We start from the raw sequence: 16,661 nt of genomic DNA, 5'->3' as shown, positions 1-16,661 counted from the left end.
TCCCTAATGTCTCCTCTAGCTGTGATCTTATCCCATGTTAATTATAAAATTTTGATCAGTGGTCTCCAGATTTTATTTTTACTACAATCCAGAAAAATAATTTTATTTACATTGTGACCTAGAACACACACACACACACACACACACACACACACACACACACACAGCCACACACTCTCTTTCACACAGAACCCAGGATGCACAGCAATCCCTGCCCTAACTATGTGATTCACTCTGACAGTTTGTTTTCTTTCCTTTCAGAATTGTGGACTATTTTTTGGGCTCTCTGAATTGATCTCCATAATGGGTTGTGTTCTTTCTTAGACTCTGTTTTGGAGCAAATCAAAAGACCTGGTCCATCAGTTCACATGGGTGCAGCGGGAGTTTTTCACCCTGGAGGACACGCTGCTGGGCTACATGGCTGACGACCTCACCTGGTGTGGAGACCCCAGCACTTCTGGTGAGGAGCCATGCGACCGCACAGGGACGCACTGGGGAGAGGAGCCTTGTGCTCTGCAGGGGGCTGGAGAAGCCAGTGTGGAGGAAGGAACCAGAGGCAGCCGTGCTGATGCCTTTAACAATAGCTCCAGCTCATAGAAATGCATCCCAGGACGAATCCCTGCTCCCTCAAGAGTTGGCTGCAGGTTTTGGGGTTGCTTCCTTGATCTCCTCTGAGTGCTTAAGCAGCCTGCTTCTAAATTCTTGGTGCAGGGTGAGGCCTCAGAGGGACCGGCTGTGCCTGGCCACAGAACCCCGTGGTGGCTGCAGGGGCTCCTTCCCTTCTCAGGCCCCGCTGGCTTTGTTGTTATCTCTCAGATGAGGCGTTTTCCTGCCCAGAAGGACCCAGAATGTCTTCCTGGGGATAGGTGTTCTCTACTTACTAAACCCATTGAATTGCTTTTCATTTTTTTCTTTTTTATTTATATAGTGGATTTTTTTACTTTATACTTTTTCAAATTGCTTTTGGCTATTTTATAAAGCTTATCTTACTGCAGCTTCTTCATCCCAGGTTTGCATTATTTTCATTTTAAAAAGGGAAGCCTGTTTATTGAAAAGGATACTTGCATATTACAGAAATGCATAAAAATAAAAAGTAAAGGTCACCCTGAATTCTTCCCCCACCTCCAACCTCACATCTTTTCTCAAGGGGTAACTATTGTCAACAATTTGGTACATATCCTTCCAGAATTTTCCCTCTGACCATATAAACACAAATATTTAAAATGTGCACATACAGGTCTGCAATTTCTCTTTCTTCTTTTGATTTTTTGCAGTGTTGGGGATGAAACTCAGGGCCTCACACTGAGCCACACCTCCAGACTCTCCGCGTTCTTATAAAAGCCTACATCATTAACCAGTTTTATTGACGGACATTTAGGGGTTTTTTGGTGTGTGTGTGTATTTGTTGCTATTATTATAATTATTACAAGAAACACACACACACACACACACACACACACACACACACACACACCTCTGCATGTTGGAAGTGTTACTGAAAGGTAAATTTCTACAAACTGAATTTCAGTGTTAAAGAATAAATTGTGATAGAAACTGATAAAATGTCATTTAAAAGGTGACAACAATTTATACTCTCATCAAGAGTATATATGAAGTTGTTTACCTATACAATCAATTCCAATTATTAATATTTCAAAAATTTTTAACTCATTTGATAAAGAAACGGCACTCCAATTTATTTTGAATTTCTCTGTGATGCTGAGCGTACCCACACACACAGTAAATATTTTCATTTTTTTCTGTAAAAGGGCAGTTCATACATTTTAACCCTTTATTGAAGTGCCTGTTATTTTCTTATTAATAGAAGTCCTTCGTAAGTTAATAACAAGGGCTAATACTGAGCACTTACAACGTGCTCATGATCTGCATGCTGCATAAGTTTTAACCCTTCTCAGGGACGAGGGCCCTTGGTGATCACATTTTATAGATGAGAAGTCCAAGGCTCAGGGTTAAGTGACTTGCAGCTGGTAAGGGGCAGGGCTGTAGCAAACCCAGGAAGACTGGCTTGAAAACTCAAAATGCTCTTTTTTTTTTTGGATATGGGGAATTGAACTCAAGGGCACACGACCACTGAGCCACATCCCCAGTCTTATTTTGTATTTTATTTAAAATACTGCACTGCTTAGTGCCTCCCTTTTGCTGAGGCTGGCTTTGAACTCGAGATCCTCCTGCCTCAGCCTCCCAAGGTGCTGGGATTACAGGTGTGCACAGAGGGGCAAAACTCATGCTCTTAACAGCCACATCGTTTTCCCTGTCTTCTGGCCCAAAGTGGCAAATTTACTTCTCTCAGTTTTTCTTTTCTTTTAATATTGATGTCAGTCTGTCTTTGTCCACAAACTAATTTGGTGAGATATTCATCAGGAAGGGATGTTTTATTTTGTCAAACAGATTTTTCTGCATCAACAAGATGATCATGCAGATTTTCCCCTCCATTCTCTTCATGTGCTGTATCACATTTATTGATTTGTGAGTGTTAAACCATCCTTGCATCCCAGGGACCAATCCCACTTGATCATGAGGGCTGATTCTTGTAACGTATTGTTGGGTTCAGTTTGCCAGAATTTTATGGAGGACTGTTATTCTGTGCTCATCAAGGATATTAGATGTAAATTTCTTTTCTTGTAAGATCCTTGCCTGGCTTTGGAATCAGGGTAATGCTGGCCTTGAAAAAAAGACTTTGAAAGTATTCTTCGACTTCCATTTTTTTAAATTTTTATTTAGAAGGATTGGTATTAGATCTCTAAGTATTTGGTAGAATTCAGCAGCGAAGCATCAGATCTTGTGCTTTTCCTTAATGGGAGACTTTTTATTGCTGATTCAATCTGCTTGCTCAATATTGGTCTGTTCAGAATTTTTATTACTTCATGATGCAGTCTTCAGAGGTTACATTTATCTAGGAATTGATTTCTTCTAGGTGATCCAATTTGTTAATATGAAATTGTCAATAGTAGTCTCTTATGAACATTTATATTTGTGGTACCAGTTGTCTCCTCTTTTGTTTCTGATTTTATTTATTTGAGTCTTCTCTTGTTTCCTTGGTCTAGCTAAATGTTTGTCGATTTCACTTATCTCTTTTAATAACTAACTCAGTTTTATTGATTTTTCTGTTATTCTAGTCTCTATTTCATTTTTTTCTAATCTGCTCTTTATATAATAGCTTTTCTTCTGCTAACTTCAAACTTAGTTTGTTATTCTTTTTCTAGTTCCTTGAGACATAAACTAAGTCATTTATTTGAAATCTTTCTTCTTTTGGATGTAGGCATTTATTGGGGTAAACTTTCCTCTTAAAACTAAGTTTGATGTATCTCTTAAGTCTTGGCATGTTGTATGACTGTTTTCATTCATATTGAGATTGTTTTTAGTTTCTGTTTTAATTTTTTCATTATTTTATTTGTTGTTTGGGACCATGCTGTTTAATTTCCATATTGTTTAATTTCTAGGTATTTGTGAATACATATGTATTTCCTCCTGTTATTGATATCTAGTTCTGTATCACTGAGTTCAGAAAGACTGACCTCCCTTGTCAGCCCTGTCTCCCCACAATGCGTGGAGGTGGAGCATGCCCATCTGGGTGAGGTTATTCTCAGCGACCTTTTGACCAGCAGGCTTCTTGATGGAGCAGAACTACTGCTTACCTTCCAGGTCAAGCAGGTCCACTGTGCTTCTCCAACATGGGTGGGAGAAAGCATTTCCCTGCTTGGCTGGCGTTGTTGGTGTCCCCTCTGAAGCTGGGTATGGGGACACGAGTTGTCTAAGGACTCAAGCTAGTGTCCCCATACCCAGCTTCACAGTGCCCACCAACACCACCAGCCAGGCAGAGGAATGTTTCAGGCTAGGTTGGAATTCCCAGTGTAGTTCAGAAAGTGACAGCTCAGCTTTGCAGATGGGCTTGAAGTTGGCTGGGCACCACAGTTGGCGGGAATACAGAGGTACCACCAAGACTCACGGGTTGGCCTGTGGCTCTGACCCCAAATGATCTACCCCTGCCTCTGCCCCAGTGTTACCCATGAGGTGAGACTGGAGTCTGTGCTAGGGAAACTGATGACTGCTTCTAGTTCTTTTGTTCACCCTGTAGAAACCATTAACCCAGGGAAACTCTCTCTACCTGTTGCCGGGCTGACTTGGGAGGTGAGGGAGTGGCATAGTTGAAGTGAGACCATTTTTCTTAGAACCCTTCCAACTCAGTTTTCCTTAGGCTCTGAGGACTAAGGAAAACTTGTTTCCAAGTACTGGAGCCTTCAAGAAGATGTTGTGGTCTTTAGATAATTGCTGGGTTGAGCTTTCTGGGTAGGGGGAGTGGAGCCTGAGATTTCTTATTCTGCCACCTGGCTGCTATCTCTGAGCCATCAGTAGTTCTGTAGTCAGAGTAGTTCAAGATCCAGGCACTGGCAGACTCAACATCCAGCAAGGGCTCTCCTGTATCCAAGATGGTGCCTTGATGTATTCCCACATGGCGGAAAGAAGAAGGGAAAGTTTTTAATTTTTCCCTATTCTGACTTAAGTTTTTTCTCTAAATTTTCAACCTAATATAGTTTTACCCCATTTATTTGCCTTACAATAATGTTTTTACTTTATTACCTTCTAATCTTTTTTTCCTTTTCCTTTTGCATTTCACTTATAGATGTATTTTCCAAGCTCTGCATGGCTGTCTTCTCCCTTTGTGTCTTTATATCATCTTACCTCCCCCTTTCTCTTTCTCTCTCTTTCTCTCTGTCCAAATTTCCCCTTCATATAATGATACCAGTTATACTGGATTATTTCCCAGCAACCCAAATGACATCATCTTCATTACATCTGTAAAGATCCTATTTCCAAATAAGGTCCATTTATAGGTACCAGGGGTTAGGACTCAATATATTTTGGGGGGACATAATTCAACCATAAGAAGGTAGAAGTAACACATCTTTTAGTAGGGAACAAAAGTCCACCCATTTGGAGGCGGGAGTAGAATTGTATTTCTTCAAGATCAACCCTACATCAACCCAGATTGGAAACAGGCAAATACCACCATCTCTGGTTTCAGGGATTCGGGAAAGGGATCTAGGGCCCCTCTTCATACAACTTCCCTACCCGATTATATTTGTCCAATTTGTATTGTTATAGCAAAGTACCTGAGACTGGGTGCTTTATAAAGAAAAAAAACTTTAGGTCAGCCTGGCAACCACAAGTTTCTTCCTAAAATGAAAATGTGATTGTATCTGTCTCCTACCAGAAAACTAAAACATTCTCTTTTGCTCTTCAGAAAAGGTCTGAATTTTTTGACATGACCTGACCTCTGTCTTTTATGTCTCATCCTCCATCATTCCCTTTCTCACCCTTTATTACTATGGCCAAAATGCTTGATACAGATAACTTAGAAGAGAAAGACCTATTTTGGTTCAGTTTCATGGGTTTCAGTCTGTGGTCAGCTGGCTCCATTGCTGTGTGGCTGAGAAGAGCATGGCGGAAGGGAATGGAGGAGGAAAGCTGCTCTCTATCCACAGCAGCCAGGAGTGGGAGGGGGATAGAGAGAAGAGGGGCCTGTGGACAGGAAACCCTTCCTTGGCCCTTCCACAGTGACCTGCTTCCTCCAGCCATGCCCCACCACCTGCAGTTTCCACCACCTCCCAGCAGTCCATTCAGACATGCAAGGATTAATCCACTGATGAGGTCAGAGCCCTCATGGCCCAGTCACTTCCCAAAAGCCCCACCTCTGAACGGGGCTGCATTGGGGACCAAGCCTTCAACACGAAAGCTTTTGGGGAACATTCTAGATTCAAGTCGTAATGGATCTAAACCATTAGGCTGTTTCAGAGCTCTGTTCCTCTGCACACATTCTCTCTGCGCATGGAGTCTGTCTGAAGATTCCTATTCTTCCTTCAAAACAAAGTTCAACACCAACCTTCCTGGTGGTGATGCACAGTCCCCCAAACCAGGCCTGGGATTTGGAAGTCACTCTCGTCTGCTCTCTGAAGGCAGGACTCCATCTAAATCATCTCTATTCCCAGGACCTCACCCCCATTGCATGTTGGTGCATTAAGGCAGATGTCTTGAGAGAAGCATCCCTGACACTGTGCCTGCGCGCTCTGTGTCTCTTACCTCACTGGGGCCTCCACCTGTCTTGATGGGGTACATGCAGAAAGCCTCTGAGGCCATCTGAGCCCAAGAGTGCAAAGACTCATGGGCTAACAAAGGAGAGTTGTCAGGAAGCAGAGAAGTGATTGCTGAGAGGGACCCCTGAAGGCCTGCTTTTCCCCCTAATTCTCCCTGGACTTGGGGATAGCGATGAGGCTTTGCACTGTTGGGTGAACTTTCCCTGCCATTTCCCAGAATGATGACTCAAAACCTGTCACTGTGTTCCTGTCTGGAATTTGGAGAGTAAGGTAAGAACTTGGAAGGGAGTCAGGGAACACTTAGTTAAATTAGGTTGAGTTGTGTCCATTCTCCAGCCTCTGTTTTGGCAATGATGCTATTGGAAAATGGCCCCACAGTGATTGGCCAGGGACGAAGGGAGCTTATTGATAATGTTTCCTTTTCCACTTTAGTGATTTTCTCTAAACTTTGTCTTTTAGACTTGAACTATCAATCTTGCCCTCACTGGAGGACTGACTGTAGTAACAACCCTGGTTCAGTGTTCTGGAAAGTGATTTCCCAGAAGGTGAGTACCAAGTCATGAAATTCCAGAATTTTGAGACCAGAGAACTTGAAGATATCATCCAGTTGTGGTAGGTTTCAACACTTTTTGGATCAAAGATGCTTTTAGGAGTGAAAGTATAGGATTCTTTCCTGAGGAAAAGGTTCAGAAGCACATGCCGGGAGAATTTTATATACAATTTTAGATTATTCATAGAGGGTCTGTGGTCTTCATTTGAATAATTCCTGCTCTTACCCAATTTTTGGCTGTGGGTACCAGGAAGCTAGGTTTAATCCTCTCAGTACAGCTTAGATTCCTAGGACAGTTTTATGAATCTACTTTATGGACCACATGCATTATGCTCAACTCTTTACATGAATTAAAAATGTTCCTTCTCACAAGAACCCTATGGAGGAAAAAAAAATCCTGTGGAGCAAGTACTATGAGTATTGTGCCCATTTTACAGAAGATGAAATAGAAGTGCAGGTGATAAGAACTCCAGTAAATGTGCAGTTAGCAAATGGTAGATTGAGCATTTATCCCCAGTTTTCTGACTTTAGATCCAGAACCTGGCTTAAGAAGTACTCCCCACTACCCTCACTCCCTATTTCTGGCTTCACCCGAAGCTGTCTGGGCATATTTATATTTTCTATAACCTGTTTCTTTGCAAGTTGCTCGAGGAAAAACTTCTTTGCTGGTAGATTAAGGGAAAAAAGAAAAGGAAAAATGAGAAATAAAACAAAGAAAAAGAGAAGAGGTGAAACTAATTATAATATTTCAAAAGTAAAACTAGACATCCGAGGAGCTAGGGCAAATGGAAACTTGTGTGTGTTAAGTGCATGTTGTGGTTCATATGTGCTCCTATAACAAAATACCAAAGAGTGTGTAATAGATAAGGAACATATATGTATCTCGTCAAAGTTCTAGAGGACGGGAGGTCCAGGGTCAAGGTCCAGTGGATTGGATGTCTGGTGAGAGCTGTTCTTGGTTTCCAAGATGGTGCCTTGTTTCTGTGTCCTCATGTGGCAGAAAGCATGTGAAAGAACCAGCTAGTTCCCTTGAGCCCTTTAAGGACTCTCTTCCCATGCATGAGAGCAGAACTCTATGGCCGAATCACCTCTTAAAGGACCACCTCTTAATACTATCACACTGGTTCTTAGTTTCCAACGTGAATTTGTGGGTGAGGGGTTTTAGTCGGGGACAAACATTCAGAGCAGAGCAGCACAGTTGTGAAAAGCCATGAGGTGTCTTCTTGATGTCATTCCCATTTAGTTCTCTCAAGAGGCGATGTAAGAAGGAAAACACATTTCAACTTGGGATTATCCCTAACCATTTTGACCTTTAGCTTCCTTATTTGTCAAACGGAAGTCAAAATATGCCTGTTCCATTGGGTTGCTGCCATGTTTAAATTAAATACCACTGTACTTTTAAGTAACTTGGAATTCATTCACAACAAATATTTTTAAAAAATTTTTCGTAGTTGTTGATGGACAGAATGTTTATTTTATTTTATTTTATTATGTGGTGTTAAGGATTGAACCCAGTGCCTCACATGTGCTAGGCAAATGCTCTTCCACAGAGCTATAGCCCAGCCAACAAATATTTGTTAAAGACCTACTACATGCTATTAAAAAAAAATAAGAGGCACTATATAGTTTTTGTTTGCTTGTTTTTTCTGAGAATAGTTTCTGTTTATTCCATTACTATATGGTATGTTTCAGGGCAGTGCTATTGTTAAAAACTTCCAAAGCCAAGTCACATTTTATGTTTCGAGTGCTTGCCTATGTTCCCACTCAATCCTTGGTGCCAGGAGTACACAGGTGAAAGTGATTGGAGTCATCTAGTGAACCACATAGTCCCCTGCGCCTTTATCTTTGCCAAATACTCATGGGTGTGTGTAGATGGCCCTTTGTCCCTTTCTTTTCTTTCCTTTTTTTTTTTTTTTTTTTGATAATAGCAATAGCAATGCTTGGTACTTCAAATCTTTGTCTGTCCCCTTGTTTCCAAGTAGTGATTTTGAGGCAGATAGACTCAACATTTACCTAGGGAGGTCTTGAGAATTCCATCTTGTGTGGTCTAGGCTTGGTACCTGCGAGCACTCTTTTGAGTTGGTACTTGTGATTAATCACAATGACTGGGCCTTTGTCTCTGCTCGTCACCCATAGTGGCAAGATAGAGTAGCCCTGAATTTCACAATTCGGTTTCAGATCCTTCAGTGGAGCCAATACCACCTGTGGAGTAAAGTCTGAGTTCCTTGGCAGAGCATTCATGGTGCCTCACAAACTAATTCCTACCAAGGGCAGAGGCCCCTAGAGGTTCCCCTATGACAACTGCTCTGCGAGCCTTAGGCCTTTCCCTTCTCAGCTGCCTGGGCCTTCACCTGCTGCTATCCCCTTGTCCTTGGTTCAACACTCTACCAACCTCTTCCTCTGCTCTTTCCACTCTCCTCCACAGAGTATCCGGGGCTTACTGCTTCTTCCCCTCCCCTCTCCTCCCTCTCTTCCTTCTTCAGATATCTACTGAATGCCCTCTCTGTGTCTTGCAGCAGGTACAAAGCACCCAGGGCCAAAGAGGACAGCTGGTTCTCGGTTCTCACCGAGTTCTTAGTACAGGGGGCTAAATTGACATTGAGTTCCTTATTATAATGCATTATAGTTAGGTAATGTGAAGGGGCCTGGGATGGAGTCAGGGCTCAGGGAAGGGCATCTGAGCTAGCGCCAGGGGCCACCATGTCGCCCAGGAAAGCATATTGATTGCTATGCTCAGCATGAGCATTTGCTACATGAAGAGACCCAACTCCTTGCTCAGTCATATCCGTTTGTTCAGCCCCCCTTTCTATTTGTGTCTGTCCAGGCCGTGAGATCATCTCTCTCTTGATTTCCTTTTCCATGATGTTCCCCTTTCCCTTCCTCCTGAATTGTCCACATTGCTCCCCCTAAGTAAAATGTAACATCGACAGAATGGGATGCTAGAACGCCCTCATCTCTCCCCTCCCGTGATGTTCTCCTTCCTCCCCTGGACTTCCAATTTCTGCTGAATTGAGCAACCCTGTGAGCTTAAACTTTGTTCAGGGGAGTTTGGAGCAACTGGTTGAAGAACCAGCTGGGAGTGGAGCATGGTGCCTCCAGTGGCGAGAAGTGGAAATTCTGCAGCAAGGACGGGAGGATGTTCCCTCCCTAGCCAGCTACTGCCAAGCATAGTTTTGGATGGACTTCCTGGGGACTGGTGACTAAGTTTTCATGCTGAGGAGTGGTGGGCATTCTTATTTTTTTTTTTTTTTTAAGTTTGCAGAAGCTGCCTGTGGTGTGGTCCAAGTGATGCTCAATGGCTCCCTCACTGAACCCTTCAACAAAAACAGGTAATCATTTCTTTGTATCGTATTTGCATGTTCTGCCATGGCCTCCTGTGGGATATTCCATCCCTAGAAAGATTGCGCATTTTATATTTCAGACCAGTTCTGAAGATTTGGGCTAAAACAGGCAAATATTTTGTATTCTCTGAGCAGATTTGTCTTTCTGGGTCACCGCTTTTGTCGAATTTCTCCTTTGTCTAACGTCTTCTAATGTCCTGATGGCCACTGCCCTGTCAAGAGCCCCTGCCTGTGACACTTCAAGGCCTGGCACTGTTTTCTCAGCTTCCTCTACTGTCATCCTTCACCTCCTGCTTTCCATCTTTGTCCATGCTGCTCTCCAGTGCGTGGACACCTGCCTCTCCTCCCTGCTTCCCCTGTCCAAATCCTCATGAGCCATGAATGGTCTGACTCCTCTCCACTCCATGAAGATTTTGAATCCCAATTCGTCAGTAAAACTACCACTGGGCACATGGGGGACTGGCTGGGGCTCTTGACCGTCATTGTCTCTGTGTAGGCATGGCCAGCATGGCACTGTGGTGGTTAGAAGCCAGGACTCCAGGGGTCATGACATATAACCCGTGTGGCCTTAGGCAGGGCACCTACCCTCTGTGAGACCCCCATATGTTTCTTTGAAAGAGATGATGGTGATGTGAAGCTTATCAGAAAGCATGACAAATGGCGAGCCCTGGGCCTAACAGGGAAGCCACTCAAGAAGTCAGCCATTGTTCTCCCATCGAATGCCACCACTGAATCCAGCCACACTCCTGCCTTCCTTCTCTGACCTCCTTCTGTGCTTACAGTTTCTATCCCATGAGTTACCTTCTGGCTGTTATTCTCTAATCTTTCCCTGATATGGTTGTTTGAGAGACAGAGCATGTTTTAATTTGCCCTGGGTACTATAAGTGACCCAAGTTACTTTTCCTCTCTCTTTTTTTAATATTTAATTCTACAAAATAAAATGTTGGCCCCTTTGTCTTCTGACTCCCTCTTCAGTGGGGTTTTGGGTAAGACTGTTAACATTTTAACATAACATATAACATCAGGATTTTATAATCTACCTTAGGGATTCAGCTACTTAGAACAGGAGTGGCATCTGTCAGATGATCAGCCTCTTTCAAAGCAGGGCTTCTCAGATTTTCCTGTTCATGTGAATCACCAGGCGATGGTTGGACTACAGATTAATTGGTCAGGAGGTGGGGCTGAAACTGCAGCTCTAACCAGCAACTGAGTGATGCTCCCAATGTTGACCAAGAGTCACTCTTGAGTAGCAAGTAATTTAAAAAATTAACATCGATCTACAGGCTGAACGTCTAATCTTGAAAATCTTTGTTAACTGAGAGTCATGTTGAATAAGAAAAGGTGACTCTTTCTAAGGCAATTCCAAGGGTAGTGTCCCACCAATTGTATCCAACTTGCTGATTTCTGACAGGAGGTATGAACTTTAGTTTAGGGTTGACAATGTTCTTTGTTTCTTCCATTTTAGCACTTTTGGAAGTGTGGAAGTCTTTAATTTGAATCCAGAGAAGGTTCATACGGTACAGGCCTGGGTGATGGACGATATTGGAAAAGTTTCCAGGTACATCTTATTACTTTGTACCCAAGGGATATTTTACGAGTCAGCCAATAGAAGAATCCAGTCGTGAGAATATACTAGGAACAGACCGGCTCGGGAAACAAATGGGGCCTTCCTCTATTCTTAGGTCATCCCGACCTTTCAATTTTATCTCCATAAATGGTATCCAACAGTTTCCCACCTTCAACTCCCCTGTCACCTGGGGGCTCGGAGAGGTGAACTTTGCTTCCCCTCTTTATCCAGGGCTTTGAAAAAGAAACTAAGAGACTCAGGAAATGTTTGAGAGATCCTGCCGTTTTATTTCTTCTTTCTCGTTACATTTATTTCTTCTTTCTTCCTCAGTGATTCATGCTCAGGGTCCTCCCTGAATGAGCTGAAATCGATTGTGAGAGAGAGGAAAATGGCGTTTATCTGCCAGGATAACTACAGGTAACTGACTTTCTTCCTGAAGAAAGATGTGCTTTCACCTGCAGACACTTCGCCTTTCCCTGGTCCCTTCTGACCTGGGAGGCCGGCCAGTGCCAGGCCTTGATGGGGCTCTCAGGTGGTGACTGTGGCCACCTCTCCTCGTCCTTCTAGTCTAGCTTGGAGGATTTCCTAGCCGTGGCCTTCACCTGGCCACTTCCCCCATCCTCCTCTTTCCTCACTATCATCCCCCAGCAGTGACTTGCTCTGGAAGCTGACCCAGCCTTTGAGGGCATATTTTCTGGTTTCCAGGGCTGGCAACCTGCTGGGGAGCAGAAGCATGTTTTTGCCAAGACCGTTCTCCCAAGCCGTAGAGTCCCAGTGACCTGGCACACGCTTACATGTGAGAGTTCCTTAGCTGGGTCTGAGTGTGCCTGTCTGACCCTTGGTTAGTTTCCACATGACAGTCTACCAAGACGTGTCCTTTTAAAATTACGAAATGTAAAAGTCTTAAAAGAAAGTTTATGTGATCCATGTTTATTGGAGAAAAGTTTAAAATGGCAGGTAGGTGTTTTTAAAGTTACCTGTAAATTCTTTTTTCAAAACTGCACCCCTCCCCATTCATTTTTAAGTAGTTGAGCCAGGCGTTTGATTTTGCTTCCACATATAACCATAAAACACCCCCTCTTGGTATTTAGTCTATGACTTTACAAGTTAAAAAAACTAGATTGGACCACACTCTCTAGTCATTCGCTCCTGGACGGGGCCTTTCTCCATGTTGTCATCCAGAAGAGGAGGTGTGTGGATGCGTGGTGGTCCTTGTATACTTCTGCTGCTGGGAACAGGGCTACTTTCAATAGTTTAATGCATTAAAATAGCAAACTTACAGGAACAGCCCAGAATACAGAACATTAAAAATATGTACTTGTTGACAGAGCAACTCAGAAGAGTATAGTGAATGGATGTATTCTATGATAAAAATGCTAAAAACACCATTTAGCCATTGTCAATAAGAAATTTACTTATTTAAAAAAGAAAAGTCCAAGTCCTGGCATTATCTAGAAAAATTTAACAGATTTATTTATAAATGTTATAAATTGAATTGCTGAAATTTGTTCACTGAAACATTTTGACTTGCATTAGTGCTTTAAATTCCTGGTATAAACTCACACAGATTAAAATTTTTCAAAAACCTGATTTCTGTACCCTATTCTTCCACTCACGATCATATACTCAGGTGCCTTTTAACCCTAAGGGGAATATCTAACCTTCCGAACTACCAAAAACAGAAAGATGAGGGAAAAAAAGAAGACTGAAATGTTTCCCATCATACTGAATTCTTTTTGGGGGGTTATCTGAAGTATTTGTTTATTAATCAGCACAGTGTGAGTGGTGATAAATGAGGAACCAATGTTCTTGTCATTTAAATGTGAATAAATGTTCCATACTTCTCCACTTCTTTTCTTTGTATTAATTTTTATTTGTTCTAATTAGTTAAGCATGACAGCAGAATGCATTTCCATTCGTTGTACACGAGTGGAGCACACCTATTCATTTCTCTGGTTGTTCATGATGTAGAGTCTCTACCATTGGTGTGATCATACAAGTACTTAGGTTAATGATGTCAATCTCATTCCACCATCTTTCCCACCCCCTACCTCCTTCCCTCCCCTCACTCCCCTCTGCCCAATCCAAAGTTCCTCCATTCCTCTTCTTAATCTCCCCTTTTGTTTTCCTCTCCTAGGCCCGCCAGGTTCGTCCAGTGTGTGAAAAATCCTGAACACCTGTCTTGCAGGTCTGGGATCTGAGCCACAGCTGCTTTCGATCTTTGACCCCTTGCAGTAGATACTCATGTGCACGACTCAGAAGGCACACTGGTGGAGAGCTGAGGATTTGGGGAAAATCCTCCATCACTATGTCGACATGGGAGATGGGCACCTTTCCCCCCAAATATACATTATTAAAATAATGTATATCATCAGCATAGTTTTTATTGTGTTCTACTAATAATCAAGAAAAAACTGTTGTATAAAATCAGAATGAAAATTTTATATTAAGTTATTTCCCTTTAATTTTATGTGATCCTTTTATTTTGGTAACATCCTTTCTTTTTTCTTGGGGTGGTTGTTGCAGGGGTTGGACCGAAGGCCTCAGCACACGCTGAACTAGCCCTCTAGCCCTGAGCTACACCTCAGCCCCTCCTTGCTACTGAATAGTGGCCACACAAAACCTCTCCTCTGGGAAAAGGCAAATAAAGACAAGTAAATGGACAAGCTTCTCAGAGACACTACATTTCCAGATGGTTGTCTTATGATTCATTTTTGTACGCTTCCCTTTGATAGGTCAGCTATAGGCCTGGCGGTCCTGGGTCATAGCAAGGAAAGTGCTCAGTGGGATTCAAGCTACTGGTGCACTTAGTGCTTCATCTCTAACCCCTCGCACAGCCCTAACACCCATAAGTTGATATTATTATCTTCCTTTATTTAGATGAGAAGATAGGAGCTCAGAGAGGTTGTATAATTTGTTCAGAGTCAAACGTTTTATATCAATGTGGGGGCTAGATTTGAACTCAGGGTTGTCTAACTCCAAAGTATATGTTCTCCTTCGCTCTAGGCCTGTTAAGATCAATCTGGCAGGCTGGGGTTGTAGCTCAGTGGTTGAGCACTTGCCCAGCATGTGTGAGGCACTGGGTTCATCCTCGGCATCAAGTAAAAATAAATGAATAAAATAAATGCATTGTGTCCATTTACAACTAAAAAAATATTTTAAAGAAAGATCAAACTGTAGGTGATTTATGTTCTTTTCCATCAAATGTGTGTTGGATTAAGTTGAATGTAATAGAATCTGGAATGTGATTTCTCTGAATGGCTTCAGAACAGGTGAACATTTTTTTCCTTCTTGCTCATGCTCAGTGTCTTATACATGTAGTAGGTAAAGTATATTAGTTTCTGATCATGGCAATTTATATGTTTTCTTAGATCTGTCTTGCTTAGGATTTATCGGTTTTATTACTTTTTCAAAGTACCAATCTTCAGCTTTGTTGATTTGTTTTTGTTTAAATGTTTTTGCTCTTTTTTATTTTTAGAAATATAGAAATTCCTTCTAATTTCTCTATTCATTTTCTTCAAACAAAACCTTAGATCACTGATTTTTAGCTTGCTTTCTTATACATATATTTTAGTACTATAAATTTTCCTCTGAGCTGTAGCTCTTAAATTTTGATGTCTCCTTTCTAACTTCACAGTTATTTAGAAATATGTTGCTTAATTTTCAACATCTGGAGATTTTCGAGTTTTAAAAATTATATTTATATAATGAATCAGAATTAATAAACTAAATTGATAAAATTAATAAATTTTAATAAAATAAATTAATAAAAAATTGAGGCTGTCAATTTGCTTGGTTTGTTGAAAATAGCATACATTTTGGGGTCAGGCATTGCTGGGTTTATATTTTGACACAATGTTGTGATCTTGAGCAAGATACCCAACCTCTCTTAACTTCAACTTTCTTGCTAAAGATTATTAATTTACCCCATTAAAATATGGTGAGTACTAAAGACCATGACAAAACTTGGTAGCTTAGCACAAAATCCACAAGCCCTGAGCCTTGTATATACACAAGCCCTCCACAAGGTGGGCACCTCTCTGCCTCCCCCTAGTGGACAATCCTGTTTACTTGATGAGCCCTTGCAACTGCAGCCATTGCAGATGGTCTCCAAGAGCCCCTTTCTCCACTTAGGCATGTCCTCGCGGGAGCGTAGTCTTCACCAGACAGGAATGTGGGTGCTTGGAAGTAGTTCTGACTGAGATTCAGACTTGCTCCAAATTTCAATGAGCCCCACCTGCAGAAGGTCTTCAGAAGCAGGTCCTTCCCAATTCACCAGACTCCTAGGATGTTTGCTCTCAGGACTCTTACTGTGCTATTGTCAAATTTGGTGACTGATGTCAGAGTCATTGTTCACCGCCACACCCCTGAAGTGGCCACCTGTGTCAGAAAGCTTTGCTTCCTCATATTCCCTTCCAAAGATGACTCGAATGCAGTAGAAAACAACTTAAGAGCTGTCCCTTACAAAGGTCCATTTGAGTGGTCAAGTTCTGAGCCAATGGAGACCTCAGTGGAAGCTGGCCAGCAAGGTTTTCACACAGGGTTGCCGGGGGCACCAGGGAGCCACTGAGGTGGCTCAAGGCCTGGGGTGTCGTTCCTCTCACCTTCTTTATGTCTGTGTATTTTCATTACCTAGGTGCCCCATTTCTGCCGCCTTTCTCTCTCTCTCTGTATTTCTGACTTTGAGTATCTTTGCGGTTGACCAAGCAGCCATCTCCAGATCCGAGGACCTGCTGCTATAAATAGATGCCTCACATTCCTCTACTAAATGACAACTGGATCACCATTGCTCATAAGCTCCCATTTCACTCGTGAACCTGCTATCCCTATCTCCACGCTCCATTCTTGTTTGACCTAGGACATTTTCTTACCATTCCTGCTTGCACTCTTAATTACCCTGAGGCTGTAGAAGTGACCTATCCCAGAATCCTGCTCTTCCAGTGTCCTCAGGCTCACCGTTTTCCTGCTGTGATGGTTCCTGACCTTATCATGTTTAAGGCACACTTTCAAATGCCATTCTGAAATTTTAGGCTGAATACTTGAAAGGGTGTACACAAGAATAAGTAAGTGTGGGAGAGTATGTGTGCTGC

The 16,661-nt window shown here is 42.3% G+C and overlaps 1 protein-coding gene across 2 annotated transcripts in view; it reads left to right on the top strand.

The window, feature by feature from the left end:
- CD38 (CD38 molecule) overlaps nt 1–14,013 on the top strand; it is a 43,481-nt gene extending 29,468 nt beyond the window's left edge. For both annotated transcript variants that reach the window (XM_079154569.1, XM_079154570.1), the window contains 6 exons: nt 325–460; nt 6,573–6,658; nt 9,919–9,992; nt 11,470–11,562; nt 11,902–11,988; nt 13,709–14,013. In XM_079154569.1, coding sequence (XP_079010695.1) covers nt 325–460; nt 6,573–6,658; nt 9,919–9,992; nt 11,470–11,562; nt 11,902–11,988; nt 13,709–13,772 — 540 coding nt within the window. In that variant the 3' untranslated portion in view covers nt 13,773–14,013. The remainder of the gene's footprint in view (nt 1–324; nt 461–6,572; nt 6,659–9,918; nt 9,993–11,469; nt 11,563–11,901; nt 11,989–13,708) is intronic.
- Nucleotides 14,014–16,661: the final 2,648 nt, after the last annotated feature.

Source organism: Sciurus vulgaris (assembly GCF_902686455.1).
Source record: "Sciurus vulgaris genome assembly, chromosome: 9".
Classification (NCBI taxonomy): Eukaryota; Metazoa; Chordata; class Mammalia; order Rodentia; family Sciuridae; genus Sciurus; species Sciurus vulgaris.
This window is presented reverse-complemented; position numbering and strand designations above follow the sequence as displayed.